The following is a 19,543-nucleotide window of genomic DNA, read 5'->3' as shown; positions in this document are numbered from 1 at the left end:
CCAGTTTTTTCTATTGTCGTTTTGTATTACAATTATTTAATGTAGGTATAATTATTTTTCTACAAGTAATTTGTACATACCTACTCTAGGTCTCGGATTAATAACTTTTTAAATGTTTAACATTTTATTATTTACGAATGCCATAACTCATAATATTATCTGATGAATAATAATGTAAGTATATTACACAGAACATACAGACTTACATATTTATAATTTACGATTGTTAAATGCTCATAACACGCTTTAAAATTAAAATTATAAAAAACCTATAAGATTCACCGGACAATATTGTTACTTTTAATTTTTAAATTTGGTAATAGTTCAATTTACTCTATATAATATTAAACATAATAGAGTTTAATGGATTATTCCGCACGTATAATTTGCTGTTATGCGTTTGTAAGACAGAGACAACTCATGCGGGTGTAGCGTATACATAATATTATTCATAAGTCCATAACGATTAACGATAAGCCTGATAGACTATATTATTATTATGTCTGTCGACCGATAATGTCCAATATCATTAAAAACAATTCTAAAATTAAATAATAACCCATTCTAAGAACGTAATACTCGAATAAACGTTCAACATTTAATTTTGAGTTCTGTAATTTTGTACAGTGTACATAATAATATGTGGTTGAATTATACAAGGATATAATATACCCCTTCTCAATCAAATATTTGATGATAAAAACAAAATTGGCAGCTTAACCTTAAGCCTTGGCGTAAAGGGACCACAGATATAATCTATATACCAACTAGATGAGGTACTCCTATATAATTTACATTGTTATCAAGTGAAGCTCAGCTGTCAACGGCTGCCATTTTCTCGGGGGACAAAACATTTCATTCATTATACAAAATGTATTAGGAACAACATCGTTTTTAATGGTAAAATAAAATAGTAAATGTAAAATGACTTATATAAAATATTTTTTTTGTTTTTAAAACTACAGGTTTAGAAATAATAAAATACATTACAAAATAAATTGTAACAAAATATAAACTCGACTTTTCTCAAAACAGACGGGACAATCTATAAATTGTTTTAAAAAAAAACGCAAATAAAACAAAAACCAGATTCTGTGTAGATTCGATCTAATTTAATATTAAGCCGGATTCACAGCTACGTCTTCAGCTGTCGTGCGATAACGTGGTAACTGTACGCTTACAACTGGTAACTATATCGGTTTAAAAGTTAAGTTGTAGTCAATTCTTGGTATACTCGGTTGCAACTTGGTTATTACATGATACCAATAAAGTAACGTCCAATCACAATGCGATTTAATCGACACGACACGACACACGACGTAGCTGTGAATGCGCCTTTAGAATGAATTGAACTATTATATGCTATAATCAAACTTAAAGATAGGATGTTATCAGTGTTTTTACGTTGGTGTTCTACGATATAACATTTTTAAGATGATGTCAGCGAACTATTTGTTTTTTCTCAGCCAGACCCACGCGTAACATAGACAAAACGCATTTACGTAGAATCATTTTTTTCTTTGTTTTTAAGTAATCTTAGAGTAAAATCACCCATTACAAAAAAGATATTACATTCCCTCAAAAATATTATTCTCTATCTTTTTTGTAATGGGTGATTTTACTCTAAGACTACTTGAAAACATAGAAAAAATGATTCTGCGTTAATATGTTTTGTCTATGCTGCGCGTGAGCCAGAGAGAGAAAACAAATAGTGCGCTGTACTCCTCTTTAGCGAGTCCAGAGAATTTTTAAATTCTTATAACTTGCAATAATAATACAGACACAACATATTATGCGGTATTGCAGTTGTGACGTCCACTTCGAATTACAAATTGTAAATCGTGATATACTAATAAATAATAATAATGCCATTTAATATAATTTAGCCACGACGCGACGTTACGTCTACTTGTATATATAAACAATATACCCCCATGTAAAGATTTTATAATTAAAATTTGAAAATATAAATGTATTTATGTATGCTATAATAGTATAATATAATGCATGTTGCATTATTGAATTGTATATTATATCCATAGGGTATATAGAATATAATATGTTATATATACTTTTATGGATTATATATGGATTGTATCATGTATATTTGACAACACAAGGTGATTATTTTAAATTTACGCCAAATTCCTAATTCATAATTTATGCCGCTGTAGTTCACAAATATCCGAACACCATAAACAAATACTTCAAGTTTCCTAGAATCTGACGTCGAGTAATATTGTCGTTCGATATCAATTTATCATTATTATTAAAAAATATATAATGATAATAACCAATAATATTATTATCTTTGTTAAATAAATTTTACCAACCGACAACACTTTGATTCACAATATTATAATGATTACGTAATTATCATAATATATAATTTCATCAAATAACCATATACCCAAATTTTGGGTAGGAAAAAAAAACACTTGACGAACAAGCTTATCGAACAGTTAAATAGGTAAGTACCCATAATATTTATCTATTTAGTATAATGTAGTGTACGGCAAAACACTTAGCAGTCTTAATACTACGTACAACGCATCGACACGAGCATGCTATGTGTAACGCGGCATTGACATGAACAAATTATCGGAAACGACACTCGGCGGATATGAGGTTAAAAGACGTTAGGTTATAAATTATAAAAGGTATATACGGTATTTTTGAATAAATATTATTTATACTATTATACCCGCATATGAGAAGAGAAAAATCACGAACAAAGAAATCACAACAGCTGTTGTGTGGTAGTAAACTGACGGTAGGGTTTTTTTTTTTGGCATGAATCCATTGACCGTGACTCTAGGCTGACGGAACGGCCCGAACCAAACCACAACGGCCGGGCACTTCTACCACCAGCAACGCCAAGAGAATATTACTATTATAGTTGTAGAAAACAATAATTTAACATTAATATTTTATAATAAGATAGTATCGAAAACGGTGTCAGGTAAACAGTTTAGCTCTGTTATTGTCTATTGAGCTCCAAAACATTCACATTTAAGATGACGTCACACCCGCATGTGTTGTTTCCGTCTTACACACGTACGACATAGACAAAACGCGTTTACGCAGTCTGAATATAATTCGCTCAATTTTGGTGTTAGAATAAAAACAACTATAACAAAATTAAAAGATGACAATATTTTGGAGGGCAAGACGTTGAGTTTTTAAAAAAAAATATAAATTTTGAAAAGTTAAAGGTATTTTAAAATGTTGAAATTTTTGATATTTCTAAACGATATAGTGTACGTTATATTGGGTATAATGGAAAACACAATGACTTGCCCTCAGAAATATTGTCATAATTCAATTTTATAATGAATATTTTTATTCTAGAACCAAAATTGACCGAGTCCTACTCAGACTGCGTAAACGTATTTTGTCTATGTGGTACGTGTATAAGACGGAGACTACATTAGTAAAAAATTAAATGAATAACATTTAAATCTAAGAGGAAAAAATGATTATGCCTACGCGAGTGGAAAATCTCGGCAGCGCGTCGTCTTAAGTTATATTATGTTTAACGCGATCAATTGTCTCTGATAATACTTTAGAAAACCATATAAAAATAATATTCATTCGCCGTATACCTTAAATCAGTCATCACATTATTGTCAAGTAAAGGTGTACCACGACAAATATGTCCCTAGAAACGATTTTCGATGGTTGGTCTTCGATCGATGCGATACGATGAACGAACGCATGCACACACGCATGGTGTAGACGTTGTAGCATTTAATATAATTTATTCTGAAGACGAATTATGTACGACTTTGGTTAAAAGTATATTACGTTATTTGTAAGTGTAAAATTATATTCGTCATCGTACGATCCGCGTGGTCTACACATTCGTTTTTATCACGGTTTAAAAATATTTTTCTATCACTGTGATTTGTCAATACTTTGTATACCATATTAATATCAGCGATAATGCAGCAGTTGTTTTAATGTCATCGATTATCGAACGATAATACGTAGTTAGGTTATTATTATGTTCAAATTCAGTTATACCGTATTCACCGTTCATAATATTTCATTAGTTTACATTTTTTTAAGTTAAACATAAGCAATAATAATATTATAAATGGTTTTAGATGTGGTATAGTTTATTTTTACACATTGAGTAAAAAAAATCATATTTTAAAGCACGCAAAACATTATTTATCTAATATGATAACGTGAAATTCGTCTTGCGGGGCAATACAAATGTGTGGTTTGGTGATATTTCATTTTCCCACTTTGATGAAGGAAAAAAATCGAAAAAAAAGAGGACAGCATACAATTGTATTAAGACAATTGAGATAAAAAAAAATATTTTTAAAACACCATTAGTAGGGTCTGCACCGTCTGATCCATATTTATATGCACTCCAATTGGAGCTAAGTAGTTTTAATATATTACATGTTTGCTGGTTTCACATTGTATGCGTACACGTGTGCGTGTACCAGTGCGTTAGTGCTTACATCTGTGGGACGTTACACAAAGGCTAAACATCAATTTTATATAGCACTCCGCTTTCAAAATTTGACGTGTACACGAGGATTTCCAAAATAAAACTCGGATAGTATGAATTTATACTTTTCTGTTTACATATTATGTAAAATACATAACTTATATTAAAATATTAATAATTGTAATTGGTCTGCTTTCCCACAACCGTAATTCGTAAACACCCCATTTCGCAAACGCCATGCCTCAGGAGCATGAGAACGGTGTCGGTGACCGGTGTATTCTATTGTAAATTTGTTACAAAACAACAAAAAATGATCTCTTCAAAACAGTGGCGGAACTACGATCATTGAGGCCCGTGGATACAATATTTTTGGAGGCCCTATATCTGTAATTTAAACTTCTAAACATTTCGCTGTTTATTTGTATGCAATAAAAAAAAATATATTTATAGTAAATTAATAATTTATTTAATTATAATTTCGGAAACAGTAATAATAATATTTTATTTACATTGAAAATGATTTTTTTCTGCTACGGTCTTGAGCAAACGTCTTCACCAATAATGATAAGTCCAATTTTTTAGCACGCTCATTTTCTATTGAAATCATCGCAAGACCACTAAGCCGTTTTGGACAGGACATTGTGCTTCTTAAATAATTTTTAATTAGTTTAAGTTTTGAGAATGTCCTTTCTGCACTCGCCACAGTAACCGGTAATGTAAGGAACAAGTAAAATGCCGTTAATAAGTCAGGGAAACTAGTAATCAAATTATTATTTTCAAATATTAGTAATTTAGTCATATCAAAAACGCTGTTACAAGACTTAAGTTCAGAAACAAATAGACACTTAAATGACTCAAATTGTGTGGCAAGTTCTGCTGGATTAAAGTCCTCAAATTCACCAAACACCGTCAAACACCGTCAAACACCCAATACCACCACTCTCATATTAAAATCAGAATGAAATGAAAAAAATAATTTATTTCTTGGGCCGTATACCGTAGTATATAATAATCTATTTCTATAATTTAGTGTACCTGTACCAGCTATTTTAGGCTCCACTCTGAGTTACCGCGTATCGCCGCCGCATGCCCGCATATCGCGATAAGACATGACAATATTATTATACTCGTATAATATTATTATTCACATTAATTATTAATAGTACCTATAAAAAAAATACCTACTAAATACTGAGTATGGTGTATGGTTATCCGCTATCAGTATGCTTAGTATTATTTCAGTATTCAATGATTTTATTTACTTGAACCAAAATTTTGTTAAAAAAGTACATTTTGCTGCGAGGCGCCGAGGCCCCTTTCACGATGAGGCCCGCGGAAAATCCCGCCTTCAATCATATGTAGTTCCGCCACTGCTTCAAAAGTTTAAACTTTAAAGTAACAACTACTAGACTTGATCAATATCCATTATCCCTTATTGTCTATTGATACCGAGAGGAATGCCGCACGAAATGTTGAATGAAAAAAATGAATAATGTTAAACAAAACGTAATTGTAATACTGCCCAATACCGGAATCTTAATAATAAATGTATATAATAATAGCCAAGTTGTAACAAAGTCAAGTCGCAAGCTCGCCTACGAGCTGCTGTGGCCAACAACAAGTCCGAGTCAGGAAAATAACCGCAAACGTAACCTATAATGCGAACCAAAAAGGAAATGAGCATTCGATCGTGATCACGAATAACCATAATATTATTTTATACGCGTGTTCGGTGTGCTCGGAAATTGAATACGATAAAAAGCGTATTACAATGATGATAATTATTTACATTATAATTTGTTATTTTGTTCATTATAATTATATTGTATAGCCCCGTACGAGTATGGGTACGAGATCGACGGCCGTCTCTGACGATTGAACTGTTGAAGAACGAGTACGCAAAACCGTTAAATCGCCGTGGAGGAAAAAACCTAATCGGCAATCGACAATGATGGTACCATGGAACATTAATGTTCTATGATGGTACCTACCCATTAACTGGTAAAAACGATCGAATGAAAAACGGCGAAAGTCCAGCGCTACAGTTGTAACTTGTTGGCAACCCGCTGGAGAGAGCTATCGTAACATTTTGTGCATCTAACATTTATGATAATAAACAGTTTATCGTATCACACGGGTGTGTGTGAGCTCGTTGCACCGCTGCCAGAGGCTGACGACGACCTGTACGTATCGCTGCGCACCGCGAACATGTCGACTACCGTTGGAAATACATAATAATATAATATTATAATTATAATTTATATTATTATTATTATTATTATTATGTACCTGAGGGCGGTGGGTGAAAGGCGAAAACTTCTCGAGACTATAATAAAATCGTTATCCTCGTCTCTCGATGATAATAATAATATTATGAACGTCGCGTTGTCAATCTATTTTGTCCGAGGAGACGCCACGCGCGATTATAATGAAAACAATCATAATATTATTATAAATATTGGTACATTATACGACGTGTTATTATTTTCCCACGAGTAATAGGTAGTGGGTTATAATTAACTGTCATTAGTATCATATTAAGATCATTGTCGTCGTCGCCGATCATACAATTGTTTAGGTGGGACTATTATAATACCGGTGGGATAGATGGACGACGACCGCGTACGCACAGTCGTAAACCCGGTGAGCTTTTATTTATAGACATTCTAATAACGCACTCTCGTTCTCGCGGACCGGACTATCTATATTGTAATATTGTATTAAATTTTGTTACGACGTGACGACGTTTGCGGCCAAACAAAAAAAAAGCGCCGAATACGTTTTAAAAATAATATCGTACGCGCGTGTGATAATTATTCATGGCAATAGAAAACGCGGAGAACGCCGAGGAAATTCGTTTACTCATCACACCATGTCGGTGTGTCGACCTCGTCCGTTGAAAATGATTTCCGAACCACGATTATCAGTTTATCGAGTCAATTTCGAATGTCAGCTGCTATAAAAAAAAAATAAAGCGGAATTGTCGAACCGACATGTCGAGTTTGTCTCGCAACTCGCCGACCACAATAATATAGTAAAAAAAAAAATCACTAAATCTCCACTAAACGGCGCCAGCGCCCTCGTCCGCTCGCAATGTGCGCGATTCGGCGACAGCATATAACTTTTTGTTCTATTCGTCCGCCAGGTTCCAGGGGAGCTATTAAAAAACTTGAAACGATTAGGAGGGGCTCGTTAAACTTTGAACTGTCGCACATTAAATCACATCGACAATAATCAGCACACACACATGTTATAAATTATTATTATTATTATTATTGTACACAATGCCGATTTTAGATTTTAATCGTCGAATAGATACGAGTCATCAACAACGCACTGATAATTATTGTTATCATAGAGTAATATTGAAATGTATTTTTACTTCTGGCTATAATTATTCATTTATACGACCTAACCTATATAGGAATGTCGGTTATTTTGTTGTTGTTTATCATTTCTATAATCCAGTTTTAATCGCGTTTCTGTACGCAGAAAGTTACCAGTACATAATGTATTAATGCATCTATCTATGCATTTGACATTAGTGATAACTGATTAGTACCTGCCAAATAACCAAAGTAGTAACCGACCACTGGTAATGCGCAGAATGTTATCCGCATAAAAGCAATTTTAGTTATTTTCTGCGCTCAAACGTGGACTAACATGATTTTCAAAGACGGAGGAGAAAAATGCAAAATTTTTGTTTTTTTTTGAGAGGGGGGTGGGGGTAATGTTGGCATTCTCCCCTGTTGCGTTTTGAAAGCAGTCCGGTTGTTGGTGAAAAAATAATGAACATAATATTGAAAATTGGATAATGATGATAATTGACAATTAATTATTAATATTTAATAATTAGAATAAATTATATTGTCACGTGGCCGTGGGCATGTATAATATCAAGATATCTATGTAAATTGTGTGCACGTGTGTGTTATGTGTGTTAATTGCGTGATGGAACAAAATTGAAAATATTATACAATATTATGTATTTGAATGCGGACCAGTCAAGTTGTTAATATTTATTAATTTTGTAATATATTTATTTGTTGAGTTATGATCTGTTATAAAGATTAGGTAACACATGCATTACAAGGATTTGAAATATTTTTAAGCGGGTATGTACCAGCGTACAACGTATTTACAACAACAATATTACAGTTTTATCTAATCTGACAATATCATGACATAATCACAATATATCATTTTATTTCTAAAATTACATTTTTTCATTCCTGCGCTTCAGTTTATACTGACAAAATAAAAGCGATAGCCACAAATCAACCACTGTGTCCACTGTGTCCGTGATTTCTAAAAAACCTCTAAAAGTTTATAATATTTTTCAGTTTCACAGTAAGTTACTGCTTTTATAGTATCGTAATTGAAAGTGTTCGGCTCCTCTAGTAAGATCTAAAATTACGCCACCGAAGTAGGTATATAAACAACTATACTATTTCAATATTTGTCTAAAGGTGCGTTTTCCCTGCAGCGTCTACATATTTTTTACAAATAATTTGGGCGATATTTGTATCTATGGATTATGATCAATTATGTACGAAAGCAATTGTATTAAGATAAAAATGTAAGAGTAAATAAGCTCGTTATTGTTTTTTTCCCAGTGTTGTGATGGGTCAGTCAAAACGTTTGCCCCCTCCTAATTAGATACAAGGTAACAACAAACAACACAGGATTGGTTTTGCTAAATTATATAATATTAGAATAGGACGTAGGTGAGAAGAGCAATCAAAATATTGTATGTTGACATCCTCTTCATATGATAATATCTCAATATTCGTGGTACCTATAAAAAATAGTCGATAGGTCATAGGTACCACACATTAACGGTAATTTTATTTTTAATTTGACCACCTTGGTCATTTGGTCTTGTGTTTTCAGCCCTCGGAAAAAAAATTGAAATTGCGCCAATGGGGATAGTCGTCGGCCAAAAAAAACACGAAATGAACAATATTTTTGTTTCCGATGATTTTTTCACGATGATAAAATGTGTGTGTGTGTGGTTGTGCATCGGACTATCAGCGGAAGGTAGAAAAAAAAAACTTACGGACTAAGTAACTCGGTGTGGGTGGGGGAGGGTACATGGACCTGTTGTAGCGGGTGAGGACTGGTGTTGTCGTCGTCGTCATAGTTGGGTGAGGAGAGAGTGGCGGTTCGGCGGCCGTCGGATGAATAACGGCCCGGCGACCGGTCGAAACACGTTCGCCACAGGTCGGTGCACGTCAACCTGCGACGGGCCGGCCGGCTACCAGAGGCTGCGATCTCGAGAACTGGTTTCCAGCAATGGTTCCATAGAAATATTGTATTTTCGATATCATACCACTACCGTGTCTGCGGCTGGTAACGATCTCGAAATCTGGCCGAGTCGTGGTGGAACAGGACCGCTCGAGAACAAAATCTCGAAACTCTTTTTATCTCAACATTTGCACCCAGAATCTCGTGACCGAGCACTTACCTGTAATGATTTGTCCGGAGCCCATTCTTTTGTTTTTTTTTTTAACGCACACTTCCGCCAAAGGTTTTGCGACAACATTTAGGACTCGTATAACAATAAAAATAATTGTTCACACCGAATACCGTGGTTCTGGACGAACATTATACCAGTCTGGTCATAAGCGCTCGAACACACACACACACACACACACACACACACTATTATTACGGACCGCCGTCATCGGAGACATTTGAAGGACATTGTGACGACAGCGGTAGTAAAGTGGGGAAATTAGTTATGTAGAAAGGTGTTTATGGGTCGATCGCTGTGTGTGTGTGTCGACTGACAATCCTATTATCGGGTAAGTTAGTGTGGATGTGTACCTATTGTGTATTTTATTTCACTTTATTTTTTCGTAACCATAAAATGGATACCAACTATATTACCAAGTACCAACGGGTCCGTTATGTATATTTTATTATTTGGCGTGCACATTAATACACAACGATAACGTACACACATGTAGGTATATGGCGGCCTAGCCCAAGAGTAGGTACAAAACCGAACGACGAATATTACGATATTTATTATTCACACTTCCGAATGTTGTACACACACACCACTGTCTCCGTTAGTCCGTATAACTACTATCGATTATCATCATCACCGGCGTTCGTTACCGAATACCGGGTAGCCGGTTATATCGGCGTGAGGTCGTGAATTATTGTTGGGCCGTTCGATTTGTAGAAAGCGAATATTATCATACGCACACGCGATATTCAGCAAAACAGTTTGTGTGTGTGCAATTTCACACACACGACACACGGGTGGTTCTCTCGTGCACCGCACGCACTCGGCACACGAGCGAAACAATTATTATTATCACCATCATTATTGTCGGTCGCCACTGAATAATAATAAAAAATATGATCGTCATCCGACGCGATATTATACTTTCGACCTATTCGCGTGCCGCGGAGGTGGTGGTGTGGTTCAACGACCCGGGTCCTGTGGAAACGGGGTCAATTTTTTATTTTTGAATTCCGGAAAACCAAACAAAAACAACATGCCGCTATGGTGTATGCAACAATTAATATTTCCGTGAGCCGAGAAAAAAAATTTGAGCAGAAAATAACAACAGTATTGCAACATTACCGGCGGTTTATTAGCCGACTAATCGGCCCGGTCTTTTGTCGGCGCTAATGGCTCGTCGTTTCGATGCCCCGGCGACAAGCACCACCACAGCTGGTTCAAAACAAAATTGTGGTTTTGTCGAACACCGATGATTATTACTGTTGTAATAATGTTGTAAATTATAATATTAAAGATACCATTGATGGAAAAGGAAAAAACAAAAGTAACAATGGTTTTTTTGTCAAAATATTTTTTTTTTATTTTTCATTTTCAAATTTTATATTTTGCATTATTTTCTTTTGTTCATTATCTACTACATAACAAAAGTAAAAAAATGACAATTGCTATGAAGTGATATGACTGGCCTGGGGTGGTGAGGTTGTGCCACAATAAAAAGGGGACTCTTCGTATAAACGAAAAAAAAAAAAGTATAATAATATAATATAATATAATATAATATATATATGCATATACATATTATATATATAAAATAAAAACAAAAATATATAATCTTTTTGACGCTTTGTTGAGTAGTACAGTACTACTACTCGACCTTAGCGCAGCATTTTATTATTTTGCTTTTAACACAATTCAAAGGTAAACTTAACTTTAAAAAAAAAATAAAATAAAAATACTGTTAAGATTACACTTTATGTAGTGCCACTGAGATCAGAAATACATTACAATAACCAAAAAAAAATAAAAATAAAAAAATAAAAATATATCTTATTACAATGGTTTAGTTATTCTTATAGAATTATTAATTATTAATTTTGGGAGGAAAAACAGGCTGTTATATAAAAAAATTCACATCGCACTCGCGCTTAAAGCCTACGAAATTTGAAAGTTACGTTTAAGGAAAAAAGTCAAAATCCGTTATCACAATACATAGGTATTTTTCACTAGCCTATTTAAATTAAAAAATTATTATAAAAAACAAACTATTAGTTTTAATGCCAATTCTTATAATTTCTTTGACTGAATTTTTAAATAAAATATTATTTATACATACATATATATATATGTATACATATATTATAATATACTAAAATATTTTTTTTTATTTTATTTGCATAAGCAAAATATAAAGACCTACAACATTTATTCTTCAAATTTATTAATAATAATCTCATTCCGCTCGTCGATACATGTATATATTATGGAAATATATACACGCACAACATACTAAATTATATCACATTTGTGGGATAATCACACAAAATAATAACAGCTCTTAGGGATTTTTTTTTAATTATTTAAAATCGCTAATATCTATACACACACATATATATTTATATATATATAAATGCATAGCATATTATTGTATTAATTGTATGTGTGATGTCAGTTAGGAACACTTACTCTAAGGTTAACATATCTTTTTTCAATATAGATACTTGAACATGAAAGACATCTGGCAAAACAAATTAAAAACGCCTGATGAGTTGGGGTATTTTTTTCTTTTAGTTATATTAAATATATTTTTTTTTTGGTGCGATTTATTTATAGACTAAATAAGTTAATATTGGTTAAAATTCTAAGCTCTACTTTAGTTTTATCATTGTCTGGAGGACACACGCGACATCAAACACTCGATAATATAAACATATTTTTTTTTCGTTTTGATTAATTATTCCTCACTGATATATTGGAAATAAAATTAAATACGCTTTATATATTATATATATTTATTTATCTCTCTCTCTCTACCATTCACTTAAAATACGTACATTAATAAAAAAATTATTTTGCACCTAATACACAACGTTTTTTTTTGTTTTTTTTTAAACTATATTCTATAAAACTCTAATCTATAATAATTTAACCTTAAATGTTTACACTCTATGAATATATATATATATATATATTATATTTTTTTTATTAAAAATCCTATAAAGAACAACGACTTATATGGGTAAAAAAATAAAATAAAAATAAAAAAGGAAAAATTATTAATAATAATCATATTATAATCTGGTGACATATATAATATATATAATATAAATATAATCCAATGTATAAATGTATCGACAAAAATAATAACGAGAACAAAAAACTAAACGTAACATATAGAACTGATCACAATTGATTTTTTTTTTAACTTACGCACACGGTTTATAACGTATGAAACAATATTATAATATCATTCCGTATGCTAGTTTTTTTTTTTTAATCTTCATAGTTAAACTTATTTATTATATTATATAAATATTCACTTCCACACACTCACGAGACCAATATATTATTACGCGTATAATATGTCATAATATTATAAATTGGGTTTTTTTTTTGTTACTTGATGATAAATCGACGACAAGACCGCTACTGCAAGATACGAGTGTTTTTCATCTTTGTGTAACGCACAGGCTGTTCCGAGGGGATCAGTCTTGGCTCTCTCTCAATTACGGCGATGGCGGTGCTATTAGTGGTACGAGTACTATAGGTCGTACTAGTTGTGGTTGGATTTATAGTTGTGGTGGTGATGGTGTTTTGATGAGATACTGATAATGAGAAGGAGGTGGAGGAGGAATTGGCGTTCGGCGGCGCCGGACATCCGGCGCTCTTTATTCTAAAAAAGACCTATACAGCTTCCGTTTTTCTATTGTGAATTCGTGATCGATCACAATTGTGCCGCCGCTTGTAAAATTCCTACACCAGAAGAAAAAAAAACGAATCTTGTTAGAGTCGAAAAAAAAATACTACGCCGCATCAAACGTCGATGTGTGGCGAAGCGCGTAATTAATAAATTTAAGTTAAAACACATTTCGGTCATCTTACCTAATGAATAATGGAATGAGCGACCACGCATTTCTAGGGTTTTGTTTAAGCGTGAGGAACAACTCAAAAGTGGACACTGTGTTAGTGTCGCATTTGATCGTGCCGATTTTCCGGCATTCTTGTTCACCTTCGAAATTCAGGTACAAAGTGCATCCTCTGTGAGGACAGAAAAAAAAATTCATTAGTTATTTTAGTCGATACGTTTTTCAAAAAAAACATAATATCTCGAATGGGAAAAAAACAAATGTCCTAGTGGGCACTGGGAAAGTCTCGAGTAAGTTGATAAACGGGGAAAGTGACATATGATTCTCAACGAACAAATAAAAACGAAACTCACCTGAGACCACAGGGTTCGCTTTCAGCCATTTTGAGAACGTCATGAGCTATCCGGTGGAGCAAGTCGGGCGGCAACAAGACTTCGCCGCACGACAGTTGAGCACGCTTGGCGGCTCGAAGTTCTTCTTCAAGCCGTTGGTGTAATGCCATAAACGCGCTGGTTTCCGATTCGATGTCCTCCAATTTTAAGATTCCTGTGTACAATAAAATAACACGGATCTTTAGAATAATGTAATAATAAAATATAAAATTGATTTATGTAATTAATTAAAAAATCAATAAAAAATAAAAATAAATTGTGAAAATCTAATTTAAGTTTATTTGGAAAAAATAAAAAATAAAAATTTAATATAGTAAAAAAAAATATTAAAAAAATAATTTTTAGTTCGAAAAAAAAATTATAAGTACCGAGAGTGGAATGGACCGGGTATGACGGTTGTATGTAATACGGAGGTACGACTTCCATTTTTTTCGGTTTTTTTTCGCGCCTAGCTATTGTAATGACGAAAGAGGTAGTGAAAGAAATGATGACCGATTTTCGTTAAAGGTTTAAAAGAAAATGTATATTTTAAATATTTTTCTCGAAACCGGCAATACTACGACTGACCAATAACAAACATGTACGGTCGACGAACACGAATTGCCCGTAGCACACAACAACGGAGAAATAAGATTAAGTCGCCTGTCACACACTGTCGTGATGTGTGTAAAAAACGTTAAGCTCGATCGAGTTTCGTACAGCAGCTAAGGAGTGAACCGAATCTGACCGCGGCGGTTAATCGACTGACTGACGACGGCAACGAAACGCTACGTGCGGCTGTGGTGTGCGGACTGACGACTGTGGCCCGTGGCACGCTATAGCAGTTAGTACTGTACTGACGAGTGGCGGTGGTCGACGGTCGTCCCAGTCCCATCCGCCGGCCGGCAACGCGGATCAGCTGTTCGAACAAAGAAACCCCACGCCCCGCCACCGTGCGACGAGCGTTCGCAACCGGCGGCGGCGTTCGCACCAGCCGATCGGCAAAGGAGTGGGGGACCCCTCGGCTAACCCCCCGCCACCGCTGGCCCGGCCACCGAAAATCCTACTCCGTACCCGAGGGCCCTAAATAATACACACGTACACACACAGCCACGCACGCGTACACGTATCTCGGCCCGACGACGATTACGCTTGTTCGGTCCCCCGCGCCGCCCAGCCCTCCACCGCACCGCATCTATCTATTTGGTCTTTCGTTCTTTGTCGACAAGGCGCTTTCCCTCTCTCTCACTCTCTCTTTGTGTATGTACGTGTGTGTGTCTCTCGCCAACTGTAAGTGTGCGTGTGTGTGTGCGTGTGTGTGCGTGCGTATGTGTCTTTCTCTCGTCGTCGTCGTCGTCGTTATCCGATTCCGTTCCAAAAACCCGACCGACAGAGATAGGACAACCGTCGCCGAGCTGGCCTTTGTTCCGCTCGAACGCTGTCCATTGGGTAGGTAAAGCGGAGATTTTACGGAAATCGTTGTCGATTTGGACTTTGGGCGACATTACGCATTACAACAGCGATATAATATAATATACCGGAATATCCTACAAAATAGAAATGCAGTTTTCCACTGCCGCGACGAAAATGGCTTCGGAAATTTTCCGTGTGTCAGCCACGGCCTTGAACGCTGCTCCGCCGCGTAATTGCATCGTAATGAAAACGGATTTTTAAAAAAACTCGTACGGACAATAACAAATACGCGAACACATTGTCCGCTACTACAACACGGTATTATAACAATTCCTATTCCCCCCCCAACTCAAACTCCGCCACACGGCAGCTGCCGCCCATTAGGATGTGTATAGTACCCGGTAGCCGGTATTCGTTCGGTTTTCGCGAATACAAATCTCTTCTTACGAGTTAATCACTCGAAATAATAAATTATAATAGGTAACGATTATTATTGAAAATATAAATATGTATTTACTGATGAAAAAGCTGGCGTCGGTACCCGAGGCCCGGCGGAACGAGTGTATACGTGACTGACTGCACGTTGAAAGGTCGTCGGGTATTCAAGAGCCGTGAACGAGAGCCTTCCTGAGCGAATCGTACGACAGAGCGTATACCATTATTATGCTTTAATAGACGCGCGGGATGAACGTACAATAAATATTACAAAAACAGTAATATACTCGGACAAAAGATCGTTGTATTATATTATACGGTTTTTATTATTTTTTTTTTTTGGGGGGGGGAGGGCGGAGGGTAATGATTTTATAACCTGAACGGCTGTACCGTGTGGTAACGGGCATACTGGACGGACGGATGGTTAATATTACAACGCGGCGAGAAAACGGAACGACTCAATCGAACAAAGACGGAACAAAGGTTTCGGGAAATTGGCAATACTAAATAGACTCCACGCAGACCAGGGAACTAAATAATTAAACATTTAAGACCCAAAGTAATGTGAATGTGGATCATGCAGGGCGAGCAGCCAAACAAACGATGATGCATAATATTATATAATATAATTTGTATTCATTGAATGCGATCTCTACGCATTCGAAGGCACTTTAAACGATAACTTCAACAAAAATCCAGACAAATGAGCAATAGCTTATTAAAGAACTTGCACTCAAATAATGACAATAAAATTACTGTTCCCTACCGGAACCGAATTATAATTCTCATTTTTATATCCGACCTAATTATTATATTTCATATTTAATTTTACATTTTATATTTCTTATTCTTACGATCTTACATTGTTAGTTTTTATCCAATTATTTGAATGTTAAACATTACGAAACCATAGGTACGAATACATAATATATTTGTAATATCGTGTCGTCGGATAGGCACCCGAATATACAATATTATACACTGAATAGGTCTGTTACAAATTTACTCGAATATTTCATCATTCGAAATCTGGTATACAGCTGCTGCGCACACCACATTGTATAATAATATTAATTAATTAATTAATTAATTAATTAAAGTATATTAATATTATTCATTTCGTCCTGTGCAACGCGTATTCCTACATTTTGTGCGGTGTACTTATCATTACACGTCCGGCGGAATCGCGGGCGGTTAAAGGGGAAATTACTTACCCACCCCTCGGGCCGACTGCATACCACTCCTCCGATCTATTACCGCGCCCGAGCTTAATGAAGACAGGACACGGTTATCGGCCCTTTTGCCAAGCCTTTTATCACCGACGCCCGCCTCACCAGAAAAAAAAAAGGGAACAACACCCGCTGCCACGCCAGGGGGTATGAGAATCCAACGGTGCAGTATATATCGTGTATTATTATCATCGTGACGCTCCTACGCGAGCGATCCCCTTCCGACCGACCATTTGATTTGCAGCGGAAAATTATCATATTATTATATGTTTAACCGTTCCTATCCGCATACGAGACCGAACCGCGCGGCGTTATGAAAATGAACATTAACCCGTTGTAACGTTGTCTCCGTGTAACGCATAACGGCATAACATATAGCAAATTATACGATTTTTTTTTTACTCCGTTATTTTTAATATTGGAGTGAAATAGACCTGTTATCAAATTTAAAAGTGAGAATATTTGCTAGGGCCTCGTAGGCTTTTTTTGATATATTAATTTCAACGAAAGTTATGAGCATTTTAAAATTTAAAATTTTACAAAATAACAGAAGAAATCGGGTTCTTCCGACGTGAAATTCGGTATGCTACGCGTAGTTTTGCACACAGTCACGGAGTCAACACATGACGGGTAAAACGTCCTCTTGCATATTATTATAACACTAAAACGATTTAGATAAAATCAATATTTATCTACACTGTGAACACGTACTAATAGTGAGGATCCATCTGTCGCCGACTCTATAGTGTTATAAGGTTGGTAGTAGGCACATAATACATAATATAGGTGTTATAACAATAGCCACAAAACGATTGTTCGATAACGGCTGTTATCAGTTTTTGGCTTCCAATAAACGTATTTATTTTCACTGTGAAAACCTGGTCCATTCGAGGTAGTTACAAATCTACAATCCGAATACGTTTTCGTGTATTGTTCTCGTTGATAAAACACGGGTTACGAAAATGTTTTTTTTTATATACGCTAATGTTTCAAAACGAGTTTTTTTATTCGATTTTGTACAATTTAGCACCTCGGTAGGTATATACAATTATACGTCTAACACAATACACAATACACAGTACAGCGACGGTGCTGTGTATAAACTATAAGAACATTATGTCGTCGGCGAAAAATACGAAAAATAATTAACAGTCAGCAGTATTGCTTGTTTAAAATAGTACCTATACCTATCGCAGTCCTCAGATGAATATACTTTTATTTCGGAACCAAAACTAATTATTTAAATATTCTAAATACCCGTCATACGGACTACTCGATTGCGTATTTCTATTACTTACTAGTAGTACTACCTATTGTACCTACAAGCATAATATTATAATATACAATATTTTGAGTACATAATAAACAGATACAGTTTCTTGATTTTTAAAATCGAAAAAATATCAATGAATTTCCGTCGGTTCGACAATTGATTACATAATATACAATACATGGATAAATTACTAAAATGTGCCGAGCCCCAATTTTGTTGTTCAGAGGTTTTTATTGCCATTCGATCGATACGAAAAACAGTTTTATCGCGTAGTTGACCCCAAGTAGCCAAGTGTGTCTCCATAATATATTTAGAAATATACATGTAATGTTTATGTCATGTCAAGGAAAATAAGGTGTTTGGATGTATACGAAATATGATGTGCACACCGCACACAGTAGTCAATGGCATTACAGTGTCGGGCAAGAAGATAAATGACATCGACCTTACAAAATAATAAGTAAATTGTTCGATGGGTGGAACAATAAAATAATAAGGAAACTTCTATTGGAAATTAAGAGTAAATAAATAATAGATGTTTTCTCTGAAAATATACTATAATATGTTAACAATGAAATTGTATGCATATATCTCATATGACGTATTGGGTTGATCGCACTATTCACATCAGAAATCAGAATGGCGAACATTTAAAATCTAATTTCAACCAGATTAAAACATGAAATGTAAAGATAAATATTGTGAGGAAAACTATGATCTATGAGCACCGCTAGTTCACCGTCCATAATAATTATAATGATAAATTATTATTGATAGGTATTCTATGTATAGGATTTAATAAATAGTTTTCGGAGATAAAGAGAGTCATATTGTCCACATTGTGTTAATAATAATGATCTTTGTACCTATATTATGTTCATGTACTATTTGAGTTTACTATTCGTATAAGACCATGTATAGTATGATTTTTTCCTTATCTGTCTAAAACGTGAAACGTCTATTGCTGACCCAACAAATTTTGTCCTAGAAGTTTTTGTTATTTCTTATCATA

General features: G+C 34.7%; 1 protein-coding gene across 2 annotated transcripts in view; it reads right to left on the bottom strand.

Annotated features, from left to right (window-relative positions):
- Positions 1–11,281: 11,281 nt before the first annotated feature.
- LOC132948455 (protein charybde-like) overlaps positions 11,282–19,543 on the bottom strand; it is a 40,875-nt gene continuing 32,613 nt past the window's right edge. The window contains exons 1-4 of one of the 2 annotated variants that reach the window (XM_061018908.1): positions 14,571–15,041; positions 14,164–14,356; positions 13,827–13,982; positions 11,282–13,697 (exon numbers count right to left, since the gene is read on the bottom strand). In XM_061018908.1, the coding sequence (XP_060874891.1) occupies positions 13,613–13,697; positions 13,827–13,982; positions 14,164–14,356; positions 14,571–14,628 (492 nt within the window). In that variant the 5' untranslated portion in view covers positions 14,629–15,041 and the 3' untranslated portion in view covers positions 11,282–13,612. Of the gene's footprint in view, positions 13,698–13,826; positions 13,983–14,163; positions 14,357–14,570; positions 15,042–19,543 lie in introns of those variants that run through there. The other variant, XM_061018907.1, reaches the window with a different exon arrangement.

Source organism: Metopolophium dirhodum, chromosome 7 (genome assembly GCF_019925205.1).
Source record: "Metopolophium dirhodum isolate CAU chromosome 7, ASM1992520v1, whole genome shotgun sequence".
NCBI lineage: Eukaryota > Metazoa > Arthropoda > Insecta > Hemiptera > Aphididae > Metopolophium > Metopolophium dirhodum.
This window is presented reverse-complemented; position numbering and strand designations above follow the sequence as displayed.